We start from the raw sequence: 20,320 nt of genomic DNA, 5'->3' as shown, positions 1-20,320 counted from the left end.
AAGTGAGACTGCAGCGCAGATCGATTCGGAGAGCAAAATCAGGCAAAATGGGGCAGAGAGGGAGACGAAATGTTTCACATTTACTGTACAGTTTGAGGAGAACGATGTGTCAAGTAAAACCAGACGACAGCTGACGACGACTTAAACCTGTCATTGTGATTTAAAGTATATCTGGCAATGTTGAGTGTTTTAGCAACAACAAGTTGAATGTCCAGCAGGCCTGTGAAGGTGAGCATGGTCTGCTTAGCTATCCACACAAACCAGCAGAACCACAGGTTCGCTCCTGAATCCCTGCAGAGAGTCAGCGGCGGGTGGAGGAAAGGGGATTGGATGGAGGGCTGACTTTGACAGCTGGGGGTGACGGGATTAGCAGAAATGGTGGCTTGGTATCTGTGGTTGTGTTATTCAGTGGGTGTGTGTGTGTGTGTGCGCATGTGGAGATACCAATACAGGGAATATTTAAGTTGCCATTAAGAATTTATTCTCCGCTGTGTGTGCATGTGCATTTATTTGTGTGTATTAGAGCGTGTGTGCATGTGTTATTAAAAGCTTTAACACCCTTATGCTCACAATCCATGCTATGGAGTGTGCACATTACTATTCCTGTCACAACAGCCTTGCAGTAGAAGAAGCAGTGGTGGTGGAGTCAAGCAGACCATCCACTGTAGAAGCTAACGTTGACACTCACACACACCAGTGCTCTTCAATCCAATCAGGTTGTGTGTGTGTGTCTACATCTTGCATGTCCTTTTTTATTTTTCATAAGTAGGACACATTTACTCACTCTCCCTCCATGCTGTTGCATCAGCATGGCACAGCACTGCGATGTGATGCATCAACATGTCCAACCTCCCTGATTTCTCCGAGTGACCGCATGACAAATCTCATCACTCACCCTGGCTCTGCGCTCCCCCGTCCCCCTCCTCTGTGTCGGTCAGGTTGTTAAGCATCCCGGCTCCTCCGCGATGCTCCTTGTTCTGCTGCTGCAGAGCGATGTCGCCGATCGAGCTCTCGGCAGCTCTCCCCGCTCTCCACGCGCTGTGATGCGGCCACAGAAATTGCAGGGAAGCGGCGCAGAAAATGTGCCGGGGGATCCTCCTCACTCCTCTTCACTCCTTGCCGCCTGTAGGATGCAACGGAGAGAGGCAGCAGAAGAGAGAGAGGAGGGGGGGGGATTTTTTTTCCTCTATGTGGATCCTCCTCTTGACGTCTCTTCTCTAGCTTGTAAGCGTGACTCTCTCTGTTGCGCTCTCTCTCCAGAAGGAGGAGGAGGAGGACGGGGGAGGAAGAGGGAAGGTGAAGCTGCAGGAGTTTGGTGTATGATGGAACGCCTCAAAGCTGCGCATTTGCTCTCCCTTTTTCGTTTTCCCCTATTTCCTTTTCTTTGTCCCTTTTCCAGTTTTTTTTCGCCTCCGGTTCTTAATATCACTCAAAACAACAATATTCTCAGACGATGCTGCTCTCTCGATGTAGGCGCCAAGCTGATTGCATATTCAAGTAGTTGTGTGATTTCCTAAATATCCACTTTTGTCCTTTTTCTCTACCTCCTCCTTCTCATCACCTCTGTCAGACAAATCTGTGATTGAAGTGAGCAGCCAGTAGCCTCACCGCTCTGATGTTCTCCATATACAGATGTGCTTCATGGTTTGGCTTCTCTTTCTCTGCTTTGAAATGAGCGACTGCACTCACTTCAAATTTAATGTCAAATGCAAATTAACTTTTTCTTTTTTTTTTTCCTTTAGGAGAAAGACAAGTCAAGAGTTATGATAAACATGGAAAGCCTTGTACTCAGACGTGCACACGCAGATTAATCCAGCAACTGGTTATCTCAGTCCTTCTTTGGAGCATTTAGTTCCAGCTGAGAGGACCGGCGCGCCGTATGTTGGCAGCTCAGCTTTGGAGCCCCGCTGGAAATTAGACCATCCTCATTTTGATCCATGCAGATTCCTTCTGATCTGGTACACGGTGTTCTGAGAGCAGAGAAGTGAGCAGCATGGAGACGCTGGATGAGTGGTTCTGTGTTTTCTGCAGCGGTTCTGTTTATGTTGAATGCATCTTGCTTTTGGTCATGCTGGCATTGATGCACAGAGTAGACTGCTACCACGAGATGCAGAATGCAACCCTGGACTCCCACATTTGTTGACACTGTATGAAATATAACCAGTTTCACAATGGTATAATAATTTCAACCAACAATCAAGCCTTGAAGCTTAGTCATAAGTTTTTACTCAGATGTTTGTGTTCTCCTTCTGCAGTTGTACTAACCTTCATGCCAGATGTGTGAGCAGCAGCAGGAGAACCAGACAAATTAAATTATAATATTGAAGGTAAAATGATCCTTTGGATTTGCAGAGCTAAAGCATTCATGCCTTAAATCTCCTGCTCATCATGTAAATTATGCAAAAATATAGATTAAAACATCTTTCACTTTGATGAATCTGTACATGTTCAAGATGTGATATTAGATTATTTCCATTAGTTTCCTATAGTTTTTTCCCCCAGATATATAATGCATAAGGGCGCTCCATCATTGTTTTGTTTTAATACTTTTTCACTTTATGTTTCCTCTAAACAAACACCGATCCACTTTTTTCACTTCCAATACGATACAGCTATCTGAGGTTCAGCATCAGCCGATACCGATCCAGTCCAATTCAGAAAAGCAGCTTAAAATGTTTCTTTTTTTAAACACAGACATACATGTACCAAATAACAAATCCATCTGATAACTCTGCAGCAGTACAAAACACCAATATCTTCACAAGGTTGGCCAAACGTAATTAATTTGTTCAGTCTGTACAATTAAGAAAATAACAGCCGATGTAAAATAAATAATAAAGAAACTGAAGCAAATAGACTGAATAGATCTACCCTTATGTAATCTGCTTGACTGATTGATATGCTGTTTATATTTTATATTTCACATAAGTTGGTTGTAAGAAATAATTTTTTGAGCTAATGTTGCGTTTCTATATCTCATTTATAGGATTCAGAATCCATATAAAATGTGACAAAATTGATTTTAAAGAATTTGAAAAAATAAACCAAATCTGCTGTCTGGCAGCCTGGTAACTATATGCAAAGCACCAAAACAAAGAGGAAACTACAAAAATGAAAGAAATTCAAGTAGCCCACCTTCTTTGAATGACAATATTGTTTTTTACCATGTGAAAGGTCTGCAAAATGAATATTGAACACTTTGGAAACAACGCATGCACAGAGCTAAGCTATAGCATAGCCAAGGAAAATCATTGACCGAATAATTTAAGTTATTCGTATCTAAAAAAAACAGGCCATCAAGTGCATATATTAGTTGTCAAGGAATACATGATTTTTATCATATGATCTTTGTGATATTTATTATGCTTATTTCTTAAATATCTCATACAGTGTGAAATATCCTAAATTGAGCAAGTAAAGCAACATGACAAAAAGAAAGTAGTTGAGGATGTAGAAGAAATGCCCTGCACATGCTGCTGCTGCAATACTGCATCACTACTGCAGCTGTTCACATCTCTCCCCAAAACAGAGTGTAATTATCTCTGCTGATGTGTGTGCAGGTGTACATCGTCAAGAAAACAAGAATCAACTGCAGCCACTGAGTTTGTACACACAGATTGATATTCAGTGCAAGTTAGCTGACTCAAATGAAAATTTATTTTGCCCTAAACAAGCTGACGTTAACCAACTGACTGCCAAATCTCTGTAATATTCGTTGATTGAGACGGACGGATGGCCGGCAGCCAGCCAACAGTTAATCACATATTTTATGCTTTACACGGTTGAGCGATATTAGATCCAGTTTGATTAAAATGACCTTGAAATCAACTCTTTTACACCTAATGAGTTTAAGGGTGTTTAGAGAATAATGTTTAAAATACATTATGAAAAAAAGAAACGTCCGAAGTGTCTCCATGTGAGCAGCAATAAACTAATCCTATCTGCAAATGTTTTAGTTTTTGAACCAAAATCTTGCTTACATGTGTCAAACTCCAGTCCCCGAGGGCCGGTGACCTGCAACTGTTAGATGTTTCACTGGTTCATCACACCTGAATCAAACGGCTGATTTATCTCCTCAGGATGCAGTTAAGTTCTCCACATTCCTGCTAATGACCTGATTATTTGAGTCAGGTGGGCTGTAGCAGAGATACATCAAAAAGTTTCCGGACACTGGCCACTGAGGTCTGGAGTTTGACTCGTGATATAAAGGACAGCTCAGAAATTTATCATACAAATAATTATCCTTGATTTTTAGGGCTAAAATTGGAATAATATGGTTTAAAATAGATAATAAATAAATAAATAAATAAGTTTACCAGCACACTGACAAATCAACATTTTAAATTCAATTAAAAATAAACTATTTATTCCCAGGGGGCAATTACAAGAGGCACATGGAGCAAGTTCAATTCGAAGAGCAGCTTTTGACCTTGTTACTACAAAATAAAATATGTGCAGATTGATTTCACAAATATGAACTAAATAAAGGATTTTAAAATCTCAGGAAAATATACAAAAACATATTTGTTCATATTTTAGAACAAAATGAGTTATTTAACTTTCAAAAAGGAAAGACACATTTTTTTGTAGAATGAGGTCAGCTGAGTGAGCCATAAATATGGAAAGCAAAGAAAGAATAAAGAATATCGTTTGAAAACCAAGAAACAAACTACTTTTAAAAGCTTTGTATCATTGTATGTTCTGTGGTTATAGATATTCTAAGAATATACAGAAGTGCAGCTAAAAAAATCATTTCCCATTGGCTATTTAATTAACAACATTTCTTATTTGATTTTATAAGAATAACAGTGGAGGAGCCAAGAAGCCACGTCTCCACAGGCCGCACATTTAAACTGATCAAACTATGGCTAACACATACAGGTACGTATCTAAAATCTGATGTCCAATTACTAACTCTTAAAAAGAGATGCTTGAGAACACAAGTACAAGATTTAAAATTCCTGTTGGTACTCCAGTCCATTGAGTGGCAGTAAAAAAAAACTTTGATTTAATTTGCCAGCTGCCATTAAAACAAACAACAAAGCAATAATGTACATGTTCAGCTGGACCCAAATAGTGCACCAAGTAAAAAGCTGCACTTTTCATCATTTCAGCACCTGATGCCAAGTTTTAGTTTTCATCCCATCAAAATATTTCTTTAGGCACTTTCCTATTGTGTTTGCAAATCCGATAACAACGCTAGTGGAAGAGAAGAAAGGCAAACAAAATACACAAGTTACTACATTATTCGATGACCTAAACACACACACACAGTTTTGTTGTTCAATCAATTCAAACAAAACAAAGTTTATGGGAAATAAAATTGCCAAACTTTGACATTTCTTCCCCTCCTCGGTTAAATTTCCCAGTGTTAGAGTTCCGTTTTTCTCAGACTGTTATTCAGTGCACAGACTGCTGACTCATCCAAGCTTCAAAAAGGCGCCCTAAATGACATGGCTTGTTGACAACTTATCAGTATCTTGCCCATAAACAGAGTCGTGTTATTGGATTAGCACAAACCCTTACAACAATGGGACAGTGCCAAGAGGAAGTCTTTGGTACTGGGTGAAAGAAAACATACAACCTAAAGCAGATGGATGTCATAAAGAGATGTTTGTGAAACTATAAAGCTTTTATATGACCCGGCGCTTTAAATCGAATGTAATAACGACAGAGTGCTGACAGCAACAGTGTTTATGTATGTCTCATCTGAAGCTGCTGTGTCCTTGCATGATTAAGTGCATTCAAGCATGCTTTTAAATGTTATTTGATGTTGCTGTGTATTTCCCAAGAACACCAAATATTCATTAGGAGAAAATTAATCAGAAAAATGTTTTTAAGCCACTGAACGCTGGCTCAAATGTCCGACGGCTTTGGCAAAACCCTCAGCAGAGGCTGGACTGTATAAAATCTGCTGATTTATGCTGAAGTACATGAAGCTTTAACAATGTTTGCTTTGATCAAGAGCTTACGGGTAAAGCAGGAACACGTCCGCAATGCTTTTAGAAAAGACAAGGGAGAAAGGAGATTCAGCTGCAGTGACTATATGTTGTTATAAAAGGGTTACAAATGTTAGAAGGCAGAAGATATTAAAAAGAAAATAAGGCAGGTTGGAAATTAGATGAGATTTGATCAGAAAAGAACAGAAAGCCCAGCTTGTTTGTGCACTTCTCTACAAAAACATAAAACACTGATCTAGCTGCATTTCGGTAAATCTGATAGCAAACATTACATTGGCTGATTTATCTGACAGATTCCAACTATTCACATTTGCAGTTTGTCAGTCTGGAGGTATTTGTCGTTTACAGCAGTGCTGTGCTGCATCGCATATTTTATTCTTTTTGGCACCATAAATGAACTGGTTATTAATATTGTAACACAGCATTCTGGGATGCCTGAAAATGGGAACAGCCTTGATTTAATTATGGTTATTAAAAACTCTGCTGGAAAGTTTATGCCTGCAGTTCTCAGACAGTGGTGAGGATCAGTGACATCACAACCAGACTGACTCCATGAACCTGCTGCCTCAGATGAAGGCAGCTGGCTCCCAACTGAGAGGCCTCCACTGTGCCACGAAAATAATCAAATAATTTAAAAAAAACCTGGAAAAACCAAAAGAGGCAGAATGGCAGTCTGTGAATAGAGGAAAGCAAAACCCAAAGGAGGGTTCAGGGCCTCATAAGTACTTAAGTTTATGCTTCCATAATATAACGTTATATTACACCAGAGCAGGGGTCTTCACTCTGTGGCTCTCTGGACCTCCCACAACGGCTCTTAATAATATTTGGCCAAAAACTATAAAGAATAAACAAAATTTTATAAATATAGACATAATATAGACAGTGGCGAATTTAATAGTTTTCCCATTTGTTATTGCATTTCCACAGCAGAATGAAAATATGTCTCTTTCACTCAAATTGTTTTACATTTTTAGCTTGCTGTATGCTAGTGTAAAGTAATTAACATATCATATAAAGAACATGGATATATTTACAAAGTATCCTAAGTCTGAAAGGGCCTTCTAGTGATGTCATTTTAAAAAAGAGTTTTCTTAGCATTTCACCTTGATAAGGTAAAAGTTATGTACACAGCACCTTAGGCCTTAAGGGAGCGCCAACAGATTACACAGAAATTATAAAATGTACTCAAGATACAAAAGTGGGTTTTGAAGTTGAGATTAAGACGTGATTTTTTTTATTCTTATTATTATTCATAAACACAGTAAAAATATTTACATTTTCTTCCACACCTCACTTAAAATCTGACTATTTTAAAATAGTTATTCATAAATCATAACAAAATGTATTTTTATATGTAGCCTTTACTATGATGAAAACTTCTACATCATTCATATGTCTGTGTTGATGATGCAAAAACAATTTCAACATAATTTGAATTAGCACAGAATATTTGTAGATTAACCTTTTTATTTCAACCGTTATTTTAGAAAAAGCATAAAATGTTGGTATATTTAGAGAATATAAGCAGGAAAATTCAGTTTCCCAGGTGTGTTAATTTTTTAAAACCTTGACTGATACAAAGGTTCTGTTCCAAATGTCTCATTACAGTGGACCTCCTCCTGTTTGCGGCTCAGTATTCATGGATTCACACATTTTTGCTGAAAATGACTCCAAGTTGGTTATGGAAAGTCTGCCTATTCACAATTTTTTTTTTTTTTTGTGGAGCAAAATATTCAGAAGAAAATGATTGTTAGATGGCACAAAAGTGCTAAGACACTGTGTTTCTACTGTGCCTATTCATACATATTAAATTATGTTTGGTGTTTAAAGCATTAAAATAGGCAGTAATGAGCATTTTAAAAGGCAGTTTCAAGTATTTGCTGGTTTGAGCTCTTCGTGAACAGCTGTGGTCCCTAACTGCTCAAACTACTACGGGTCTGTTGTACTCAGAAATACACCACCTATTTCTAGCATCAAAGTCTAAAATGTTCTCTGGACTTTGTTTTGTCAGTGACTCTGTTTCTCAGATGAATCTGTAGCGAGAATTGATGTGTTTGACGTCTTCTGGTTGGACTGATCTTTCTCCACGCACATGCACGTGATGCAATGATCACTTCACACAGATAAAGGTTTTTAGGGGAGGCTTTGAGTGCGTGCATCGCGAGTGTGCAGTCTCTACAACAAAATCACATCACAGCAGACCTCAGTTCCAAGCAGATTGGTACCAGAGCTTCACACTGCAACACATTGTTTCACTGAACAATGTTATGCTGCTCAAGCTGCTTCAGATATCAAAGGATGAGATAGAGCAAGGACAAACTGTTCCAACCTGCAGTCTCTGTGACAATGCCTCGTCTCCTCTTGTGGCTTCCTGGCTTCCTGCCAGATCATTATGGTCTGTCTGTGCACCTTCAGTAGCTGACAAGGGCATACCGCATTTTTACACAAGTTTTTGGCAGAAGAAAAAAAAACAAAAGATATGGACCCACACTTGAACTTCAAGTGGAGACATGGGAAAAGAGACAAAGAGATAAAAACACAAGTAATAGAATTCGCAAACGAGTTCAAAGCCTTTAAAATCTCACTATGACTATTAAACACATTTAAAGCTTTATTTGATCCTAGAGACGAAAGCTGTTTCTTTCAATAAAGATCACTGGGTAATATGACCATTGTACAGGGAATAAATATAAATAAATCTAGTTTCCAAAAAGATCCTCATAAGCTAAATCTGCAGTGTAGGACCAAAACACATTCAACTGAAGCAGGATTATCATTAATAATGTAATGTGTTTTTCTGTTTGAGCTGTTTTTAGAAAGAAATATGAGCATATCTTTAATTATGTGTGTCCGATTGGCACCAAGTCTCATTACTGAGCCACAGTGCAAAAACCAGAGAATACAGTTACTACAAAACTGAAGCACTTGTGTTGAAGGGTTCAGCTTGATTAGATTTTAGCTTGGCTTTTCTCTCTCTCTCCCTCTCTCACCTGTTATTTGATTAGACTTTGCTCAAAGAACAATCCAATTATCTCCTACAGCAAGCTCAATGACAAACACAAACATATCCGTACATGCATGCAGAAACGATACTCCCCAAGCGACTTTTACTAAACTATTAAGCGAGATGGGCGGAAGACAATTACCTGACTTAGCGATGAACTTTGCTCTGCGAAAAGTCATGGAAAAATAATGAACGCTATTCAGCAGACTAGGGAGCCCGTGACTACATCATTTGCCATGACACTGCTCCTTCAAATCTAAAGAGAATCTCTAATTTATTAAATGTAACCCCTTATTTGAAGTGTATTCCTCTAAAACCAAATCTAATGCTTTCCTTGAAATACAGAGATTCTGAAGTTTGAAAGAACAACAGCCTACTTTGTTGTATTTTACTAATTTGAAGCTAAAATAGAAACAGGACAGAGATCACTTCAGCCCAATTAACCACATTCAAACTCTAGCAGAATATTATCACAATGTGTTGTTGAGAGCAGAGTTTGCATGTCTGAGGTGTCAGAGATTTGCTTGTGTTGTGTTGAGACCTGCAGGGCCAGCAGAAGTTGTTGGCCCTCAGAGTGCCTGTCAAGTAATTAATCTGAGAATAGCCGGGCAGTCCGGAGAGATGAGCCACCACATTTGACAAGGCTTTGATTGTGAGACAGGCATCAAGATGTAAGGGCGATTCCCGTAGCCTCGGCAGGCGGAACAAGGACATCAAAGTGGTCCAGCAATGTTTCAACACAACACAGCAAGGCTTTTCTTCCCCAACATGTTTATCTGATAAGGCCTGCTGTCTAACCACAGATTGTTGTCTTTCTAAGACTATAAGCCTTCTTTCGACTGCGCTTACCATCACTTTCTTTCAGTGTTTCTATCGCGAAACAAAAAGCAAACAGATAAAGTCAACAGCACTCTCTACTCTCTACTGTGCCTTGTTAGGAATGCAAAATGTGTGTAAAACTGTGCAGATCTAGATCTAAAATTATAGCTCTTGATAAAACACTAGGAAAGAACCATATATATCAGTACTGTATATCGGCTGATGTTAGTGATTTACTAACATAACGGTATCGTTGCAAGAATAAATAAATACAAAACATTTTAGATGAGAAAATAAACAATTTTCTTGCAAGACAGGAAGCTATTTGTTTTTTTTTAATTAATCTACAAACGTCAAATCAGCCATTGAATCAATATTTTCACCATTAGTTGAGGTCTGCTGTAAAACCCTTCCTTTACCTCGAAAAACTGTATTAAGCACTGAAACGTGTTGATATGTTAGTTTGAAGAAAGAAGGAATACTAAAAGGAAAAATATGTATATATTCTATGGCTCAGTTATTAGTACAGTAAACACAAACCTACATACATGCGTCATGTAATCTGATGCAGAGAACTGAGTTTTTCATGCTTACTCTCCGTTTCAGGTGACTGATTCAAAGCCTGTATAATCAATTACGTTGAGTTGAAATGCTTTTCAAAATCTGTCCGTTTACCTTGTAAAACAACTTGACAATTTGTGCATTATCAATAAGCTGAACTGAATGATGTGAAATTATAAAGCAAAGAAAAATGAGGACTTTCACAAATGTGAATCATAAAACCCACAAATCGACCTCATGAGATTATCCCCAAAAATTAAATGAAGATATAAGTAACTGAAAAGCAAACTTTGACTTCAACTGTAACTAGATCAACAATGTGGTTTACCAAAGACTGATTTTGATTGTCATGAAGGCTTTGTCATGTTGTTTTAATTGTAATTGTGTACAGTCAAATCAGCGTTGGTTGTGGTTATACATGTCTGCCACCGATACTTAATTAGTAAAGAGCTGAAAAACTGGGAAATAATATATTTAATTATTCTGACATTCTTATACAAAAATACATATTCCTATCTGTCACTAGAGTTTGTAATATGGTTTGTTTCTCCCTTCGTTTCCTGGACTGAGCTGCACACACAGATTCATCACTCAGAAAAACTCCATTTGGTGAGGATCTCTTCTTCTAATGTAGCACCTGAATTCAATACTGAAATCAATTACTGACTCCCATCCAATTACTTAGGATTCAAACAAACAGCTTGTTAAGAGGAAGCCGGGTTGCAGTCTTTTTGTTCTTATTTACTTTAAACTTGTCTGTGTTAATGCACAGCATTATGTTCGCTATTTTTGGTTCCTCTAATTCAAATCTGCTGAAAACAAATCTGTTGCAAATCAGCGTGTTAATTGTATGCATTTCTTATATGAAAGAGGTTTAAAAAATCATGTAACAAAGCTCTGTGATTTGAATTAGAAGCTGTTATTTATCTTCAATCACCCATAAAATATCACCAGTGTGTGATAATTTACTGACATGTTTCCAGCGCAGCTATCTGAGAGAGCATCTTCCCACGTTAGGAGAAGGTGAATCTGACAGAACAACTTGAGCGGTGCTGGGAGGAAGTCATCACTGAAACACCCCTGAAGTGTTAAATAAAGACAGCAAAGAGAAAAACAGCAGTGGATGTACCATCTCCAGAAAATAAACAGCACACAGCAGAGGTTAGGATGCGGCGTGAGCTAGATATATTTTTAGTGTCTCAGATCAAGAGTACTAAATTTTGTGGGTACAGCGTGTACATGGAGCACGCTCTTTACATTTTCCCATCTCTCCATAAATTCACAAGCAACCTCTTTTTTTAAAATTATATTTAATTTATTCCATGGAGGAGGAGGGGGAGCACGAAGAGGAAGGAAATATGACCCAGTTTTATTTTCTCAAAAGAAAAGAGATGTATCAACAGGGAGAGAAAAAAAGAAGTGAGAGAAGAAGATGAAGAGGATGAGTGGGGAGCTCTGGCCTGAATGAGAAGGGAAAGAAATAAGGGCGCATTTCCGTAGATGGCTCCATTAAAAACATCACTGTAGTTAAAATCTGAATACTAAAAAAACAAAAATGCTTGTTCTTATGCATATAATTCATGCTATTTTCTTAAAAAAAATTTTTTTGGGGGAATGCTTTAGAAATTAAGTCTATTTTGGTACAACGGATCAACATTTCCAATGTGGATAATCATCAAATACTTGCAACAAAAAAAAATCTACTCTGACAATGAAGACATCCCCCCCCCATTACCTCTTACATGTTCACCAAAATAACTGAAAACAGCATCAAGGCTGTTCTCTCTCCTGAAGCAACATACCAAAGATTTTTGCTCTTGTACGGTAAGCTGCTTTACAGCTGAGAACATCTGCTGACATGAGAGAGGAGACGCTTGACTGAAATGATAAGGGGGCGGTTTATCCGGTGCAACACAAATCATGTTTCGTCTTCACAGAAACATAATCAGAAGGATCATGTTTTTTTTAAGGAAGCTGGAGGATGTGTGTTCCACATTAGTTGAAACAACAACAAAAAACAATTTTATATGGTTCTTAATTAGAGCACATAAAAATTATTGTGGGATTATTTGGGAAAATTAAAAATGTATGCATGACAGGATTTGAGTGGGAATTAGGAAGTTATGTAACAATGAGAGAAAAGGGTCATTGTAGGCTTAAGGGTAGTTGAGCTTCAAGTGATTTTTACAGCCTTTCAACCTGGTTGTGTACTAATTTTACATGTGCCTGAAAACTACAACAGTAACTGCAATAATGTATGCCAACCTTATGTGCGACTTATCTTAATTATCGGTAGAGCTGAACATATTGAGTTAATGAAAGTTTTTGGATGTCATTCTAAACATTCGGACTTATTTTTAGACTTATAACCACAAAAGATTGATGTCCAAATAGAGAAATAACATATTCAAATCCAATATTTTTTTTTTATCTTATTTTGGTTTTAGTTAATTAACATCTCAATCTTACCTTAGACAGCATTTCTTTATCTCAAAAAAACTCTTTAACCAACAAACAAAGCAGAAGAAAAAGACAAACCAACCAGCCACTGGAGCTACTGGTTAGTAGCTCCAGTGGCTGGGAGCCACTGGTTGATGAAAATGAAGTAAACTTACTTTATTTTCTGTGCTTCCAGAGTTAATGCATGACAAGTCAACAAGCGCACAACCAATTGAAACTTCAGACGTAGCTACAAAACTGTATTAATTAAAATCAGACATAAAATTAGGTGATAGATATCAAATTGCGATTTTCATTACAATTTCAACAGGTTCAATGTTTCAATCACAATGGACTGCTTGGATGCAGTATTGGGTGGGCTCTAATATTTCAGCTGTCATCCATTCAGGCTTGGCTTGTCAACAACATAATGGGGAACATGGATGGACTTTTTGCTGCATTTTTAATATATATATATATATATATATATATATATATGACCCTCCAAATATTTCCAAATGGCGGCTGTACAAAGTATTGACTCTTTTTTGGGAAAATTAAAAATGTACAAAGTATTGACAAACATTTTTAATAATCATTGCCTACTGTTAAGTATTTAACTCTCTCAGTACAGTCAAATGTTACTAAAATATAGTTTGGACTCTAACTTGAATGAAAAATATCTCCAAATAATCCAATACATGTTGAAAAGGCCATGCTGAGGTGCCCAGGTGTCTGAGTGCTTTGTAATGCACTATTACTCATCAAGGTCCAGAGGATATAAGGTCCAGTTCTGGTGAGCTTTAAAAAGGCCATCGCTCATTTGCTCTGCTCCTGTGCAGCTGTACAAAGTTATAGGACATCCAGAAACAGGTCAACGATTAAGAGAGGATATGTTCTGTTGCAAGGGGAGTGAATACACAACCCAAGACTAAAACTGAACTTTTCTATCTTTAGGAGACATCTAAATGCGTATTATAATTTGAAATCATTGCTTTCTGCAAATTGTACACGGCTCAGGAGATACACCCTCCCCCCCAAAGGCCACTTCATTACAGTGCTAACATTAGGCGGCCTGATGTAAATTTCATGCCACGTTGACCTTTAAATCTATTTCTGTTTATTCTGCTACAGAACACCTATAAGCAAAATGGGCACTAAGCTGACATTTGCTCTAAAATTACTCATCTGCACTCAACACAGAAAATGGTCAGGCAGTAAATAAGTAGTTAGTACACAGTGTGTTACCATAAAACGGTTGGTTTGTTTGACCTGTTAGCGTTAGTTATTTAGGACGAGTTCACAACAAATGGCACTTTGCAAGAAAAATACTTCCTAGTCATGTCTTGTCAAAAATAATCCAAACTCAGTTCTGATTAATTCACTCAGTTCAGTCCAATCCAGTCATATGATCATAAATCAACTGTTTTCCTCCCTACTTTCAATTCTTGCTATCTTGAGTAAAAATTGAAAGCAGCATTTTATCAAATGATGTCAATTATTTTAAAAATAAAAACAAACTTTTGCCAAATATGTTTATACTTTACTGTCTTTAACAAAATAATGCAAATAAATACATAAATAAAACATCAGGAATTTCAGCATGGTCAGAAATATTTGTGTCCTTCATATGCATTTGCATTTGAATGAAAATACTCAAATACAAAACAGTAAATATTCCACTTAAGTTTACATACTAAACTTCTCAGCCAAACTTTATTTCTTCCATAATCAAATTATGCACAAGACTCAAAGCCTAATGCACAAAGCCACCACATATTGTTCTTGCATGTGACTTAATAGCACAAATCTGTGAGCAATTTGTTTTTCCGTCTGTGTTGAATTGGTACAAGAAAACTGTCAAGTCTTCCTGTATACCAATTTAGTGGCATGGATATAAGCAACTTTGACTGTATTAGATTAAACAAAGTGCTTTCTATTACTTACTACTCTAAAACAAATCATCATTTGATTGCAATATGTGAGAATACTGGATTTATTCAAACAAGTTAGAGCTTGCCATTGGTTAATATAAATTCATAAGATTATGAAAGATTTGGCGTTCAAAGAAATTCAAAAATGGAACTTCACCACTGAGTGAATATTATTCTTTTTTTGGTGATGAAACTGGAAAAGAGGCTGCAAGCTAAGAATGACTGATCAGCCTTAAAAGCCCTCCTAAATAATTATTAAGGCTCTGAGATAATTGGAAATATGATTGCTTAAATATGATTTGTTTCGTTTGCACAGACTCTGAGTGAGTATTTCCAATAGTATAAATGAAGCTACATCGCACCGTGAACCACATCATTCAGCAGGAGAAACATCTCACAGTGGAAGACCAGCAGGCTTTACCCTGTGAAGTGTCTCATGCCCTCTATAATTAACTGACAATGGGAGTGGTCTTCATCAATGGAGGGACAATCTGATTGGATCAATTGACACCTCTGTCTTGTGATAGGTGATAATGTCCCATTCCGAGTGGATAATGCAGAGGTAATCTGCCCTGTGGAGATCCCCATCTCAGCTGAAGGCCCTCCAAACTCAACTCTGTTAACAGATAATGAGATTACAGCTCAGTTTGGGCCTGATAGAATTAAACTTTATGCAGGCAGCAGATAATATCCGGTTAAGGCATGCCTTTGGAGTAAAATCTAGGACTGCACAGAGCATTGCCTCAAAGTTGTCTCAAGCATTGATGCATCTACCCTTAAGTATTACTTGATTCATCATGATTTTATGTTGTTTTACTAATAATTTCAGCAATTTTCCTATGAAGACAGGCAGCACAAAAGTTGCAGTTATAGTTTCCTGTGAGATCCAGGATAAGACTTCACGCCTTCATGCATCATCACTATGGATCTGTATCCTAGGGGCGTTCATGCAGTTTTGTCAATTTTTCCTTAGATCCGTTTTCTCATTCAAGAGATCTGTCAATCCAGGTCTTACTTTGACACAGCAGGCAGCAGATTGTATAAAACACAAGAAAAACTCAACTGGATTTAGGACAAGTGATGGAATATGTGTTGTACAGCAAGTCTGAGTAAGTGTGTTCACAAATTAAGGCAAAAAAAAAAAAATCCTTCAGCACGTTGTCGATATGGTGATGCTCAAGTTCTTACAGCTGGGGTGTAGATCTAGACCGCTTAAAGTGAGAGAATGTCTGTTCCTGAATCTAAATGCTATAATCTTATCTGCTCACTGGTGCAGGAAGCTGAAAGGCACTAAATTCCCTTCTGGTGATTGGCTCCAGCATCTTTGGATGAACATTACTTACACACACACACGCACGCACACACACACAGAGACACACCAATCCATTTCCAGTGTGTCTTACTCACTCACCTGAGAGTTATTGGACATCCAGAACTGAGGAGAAAAAAAATCCTCTAGTTCTGCTCCTCTGACTTTGTAATTTAGAGTGAAGATTTCGCGATAAGAAAACGGAATGTACAAAGGTGCTGTATCTCGGTGAGCGATCGTCCCCCAGAAAGTTGGCTGGATAAATAACCTGGCTGAACATATGGCAGTTTAATGTATAAGCTGCGTCTGGCATACATTTTTTTTTATCCTTGCAAAACCCGCAAACACTTGTCTCATTGCTGCTTAAGTCACAATTCTTCCAAACTGAAATTTGTGAAGAAGTTACCTTTAAATTGCATTTTCAAAACATACTGGATGATACGGTTTGATTGACTTTGCGTTTACTAATTTCACAATGAAATATTCAATGATATGTTTGTTCAATTTAGCCATTTCTAATGAGGTTTTCTTGATGTTCTATGTTCCCACATGATATTGCCATGTTTTCCCATCAGTCTTTGCATGTCAATAGTCTTTCCTCATTTGTTCTCTTTCATGTGTTAGAGTTTTAACAATAATGTCAGTATAAGAATTTTCTTCCTACTCTGTTGTTGATTCTATCAGTCTTCTTTGTGTTGTTCAAACAAAGCCACTCTGTACTGTAGCCAAAGACAGCCTCGACATGATCTAAAAGGATTTTCAGTACTCTGTTAATCAGGATGTGATCTACAAATTCAAATGCATCACAACTGTTAGGATGTCTGTACATTTGCTTTTTGTTTCTTTTTAGCTAGTGAGATGTAGATATTTGTTTTTCTTCTCCCCTTTCCAGATAGAGAAAAACTATATCTGACCATTAAAAAAAATTAAACACAATCCTGAAGTGACAAAACCATAGAAAACATTTTGGCTGGAAAAGCGCACTGTTTTCAAGTTTTGGTTATCAACTGTTAAGGATTCTCTAAATAGTATTAATCACGTAATCATGCTCTTATTTGGAAGTAAGTGTTATAGTCTAGAGTTTATTTATTCTAAAATAAACTCTTTAAAAGTTATGGATGTCCAGTGTGTTTTCTACTGTTGTCAATTAGACAAAATCAGAGCTGGCAACACCCAACAACTAGAAAACTGAAATTATGAGCTAAAGTCTGTTCCAAAGAATCAGTTCCTTGTGCCATTTCATTATTAATCATAATTTCATTTGTGGTATAATTTGCTGTTTTGAATGTGCAGGTTGCTTGGGTTGTTGTAGATACTTTGTGTGAATTTGATGTTAATGTGTTCAATGTTATAAGAAGTTAGAAAAACCTTTGGCTTTTCAAATTTACCAATAACAGTTTTTCCATTTTGTACTGATAAAAGCAGAATGTTTTATGATGTTAGCAAACCCCTCCCATAACAAAATTCTTGGTTAAATTAAAACTTAATTGAGACCATCAGATCATACAATCATATAAACTATCATAATTAGAAAATATTGTTGGATTATTTTCAACATTGTTGAATTTTAAAAATACAAAAGTTCATAAATGTTTAAGGCAAAGAGTATTGTTGTTGTTACTATATTAGCAACTTCACCAACTGTAAGAATCAGTTATGCGTTACTAATCCAACAGATGTGACAGACTAGCAAACACAAAAAACAGACCATTCTGAAGAAAGCAAACATCTACTAAAATTTAACTGACTGAGCTGCTGGCAGAGTGGATTCAAAAGGGGAAAAAGAAATCATTGATATTAATCTTCAGAGGATGCTGCTGTAGCTGCTGTCTTGTCTTAAAAAATCCCAAATCCAGCACATCCAAGACAAGACTAACTTTAAAAATCCAGTTTCAAAGCCAAGAAACACAGTGCTAGAAATCAGCATATACTACGCTCCACATAGAACATGAATATAATATACTTCAAATATGATCACAGAGGCAGGCTGATGACAAACAGCAGGTAAATGCAAAATATACTTCAGTCCTCTAAGAGAATCCCTTGCATAAAGGTGAGCAGAGGGTTAAAAAAAATAAAATCACAGGCAGGGCTCCTTGAGTCTTGTGACAGTTCAGCAAAAAAAAGAAAGAAAGAAAAAAAACAGATATCTCCTCTAATTCTACTCACTGAGAAATGTGCAGAGACGCAGTTTAAAATAATTACCCACAATTCCACTCTGTGGTGCAATCCAATTCTGTGCACACAACACCCCTCCTCTGAATTCTCTCATGCCGCTGATAATCTGATAAAAATATTGACGGTATTCTCTCCTCCAAAGCAAAGCTGACACTGAAAGCACAAAAAGCTTTATAGAAAAATTCATGTGCCAAGTATAAGAGCTCAATAGGGTCACGCATCGTTCAATATGAAATTAAATTGCCCACATCTGCAGCAATCATTTGATGTCCAAATGGCCTTGGAGAACCTGGAGACTGTAGGGAGGCTCTAATTCAGCAGGAGAGGAGGTTAAGAAGCAGATCAGGAAATTCCATGTTTAACAAAAACTGTTTTTGACCTTTGTTCAGTTTTTTAAATTGCTGCATTAAGAACTGTGTGACATCTAATACTGCAAAGCATTTTGTCTAAAAGGATGAAGTTATATACGTAAGGGAAGCTGATAAAAAAGGAAAACACATTGCATTGTTTAATATGATATTGAACAAATTTCAAGTAAAGATTTTTGGAGTGAGGTATTTGCTGGTAAAACATAATGCTCCTTGCTTTGAACGTGAGATCCTGCCCACGCAACTTAATGGCTGAGTGTTATTCTGAGAATTTTTGTTTCAGAAAATCATCTGTCACATATCAGTGGGATCAGTGTGTAAACAGGAGAGGTGTAAACAGAAAGCACATTTCAACAGCTTCTGCCCCAGATAATTTAAATGTCCATCTGTCTCTGTTGCCTTTGATACCACATAGTAGCCCAAAGAAAAAACTCAGAAAACACATTAGATTTTCATTCTGAAAAAAACTCTGTGGTGTGTTCTTAACAGAACGCAGTTAAGGGCCACAACCAGAACTTCAGTCACCTGATACGAAGAGTGTGCTGGTATCAGCATACCCTTGATGTGAAAACAATTGCTGCACACCAGAGAGACATGAAAGAAACATATTCAGATACCTGAAATTGTATGAATGTATCGTAAAGCAAGGCGCAGGAAATACCTTACAATTAATATCATTATCAGACGTTACAGAAATTTGCAAAAAAAGAAGCCTGTTTTTAGAGCAAGTTACAGTGGCTCTTTGACCACTTTGAGGTGTTTGGTGGCCTGACACAATTCATTCATTCTAATTAACAGCATTGTTGGGAACAGTCAACCAGGAAAGGTGGCTCCTTGGTGAGTGAATTCATTTAATTGACCTAATATTCATCCTGCAGACGTGCACATGTGGGGCCCACACACTTGATTCACATCCAGGGGCACTGTGACAAGATCATCCTGTGTTCACAGCACCCTTTACAACCAGTGGTTTCACTGGGTGGTTTCCTGTTTCTGCTAGTTAAATTAGAGATTCAGAGCGCTCTACCAACCCCCACCTCTGTGGTTACAGCAGCTACCCGAATAGAAATAAGCAAAGTTTGAAAGATTGCAACTTCAAAACAAGTGTATTTTTTTCATAAAAGTGTATGATAATCATGCAAGTGGTGAACAAAATGAACAAATGTTTGATTTTATGACTAAAATCGAAGTTGTGTATAAAAGGAATATTCCTATTCCTTCATCTCTGATCTATTCTTGGATCCTTGTATTGCAATTTGCAATTTTGTTCCTTGCTGCTGTGACATGAATCTTCATGTCGCAGGATTAATACATTCTATAGACACTTTCATCCATCTAGATTTTTGAATGTGTCTGCAGTTTAATAATACATCATGTTTTATTATAAACTCTTTTGTCTCTGGAAAGCCATCCAAGAACCAGCTCACCTATTCAGCACAGCTGACTTTATTTCTAAGCTCCACCTGTGTCTTTGTGTCTGTCAGTCATCCTCCTTATCCCTCATCCTGCCCCTTCTCATTGAACTCATTTAGCTGAAATGAAAGAAGTTGAGTTATTTATTTTTTATGAAGCACAGATTTCGATCTATAATAAATTAAGGGTGCTAAAACATGTAAAACCAGGTCCAGTTCAATCAAATTTCCTACCAGACAGCTTCTTATTAAATTAACAGAAAGCATGGTAACACTTTATTTGAAGGGGGGTGAATAAGACTGTCGTGACACTGTCATAAACATGACATAACACCT

The 20,320-nt window shown here is 37.3% G+C and overlaps 1 protein-coding gene across 3 annotated transcripts in view; it reads right to left on the bottom strand.

Annotated features, from left to right (window-relative positions):
- The window catches only part of LOC106964345 (solute carrier family 12 member 5-like), a 186,162-nt gene that overhangs the window by 113,501 nt on the left and 52,341 nt on the right, over positions 1-20,320 (bottom strand). Inside the window, exon 1 of one of the 3 annotated variants that reach the window (XM_015059844.1) lies at positions 896-1,129. The exons of the other annotated variants lie outside the window; for them this stretch is intronic. Within the exon in view, the coding sequence (XP_014915330.1) occupies positions 896-950 (55 nt within the window). The 5' untranslated portion in view covers positions 951-1,129. Of the gene's footprint in view, positions 1-895; positions 1,130-20,320 lie in introns of those variants that run through there. 3 annotated transcript variants of the gene reach the window in all.

Source organism: Poecilia latipinna, unplaced genomic scaffold (assembly GCF_001443285.1).
Source record: "Poecilia latipinna isolate Pla-1442-1.1 unplaced genomic scaffold, P_latipinna-1.0 Scaffold66, whole genome shotgun sequence".
In the NCBI taxonomy this organism is placed as follows: Eukaryota; Metazoa; Chordata; class Actinopteri; order Cyprinodontiformes; family Poeciliidae; genus Poecilia; species Poecilia latipinna.
Note: the sequence above shows the minus strand (reverse complement) of the source record. Positions and strands in the feature narration are given on the sequence as shown.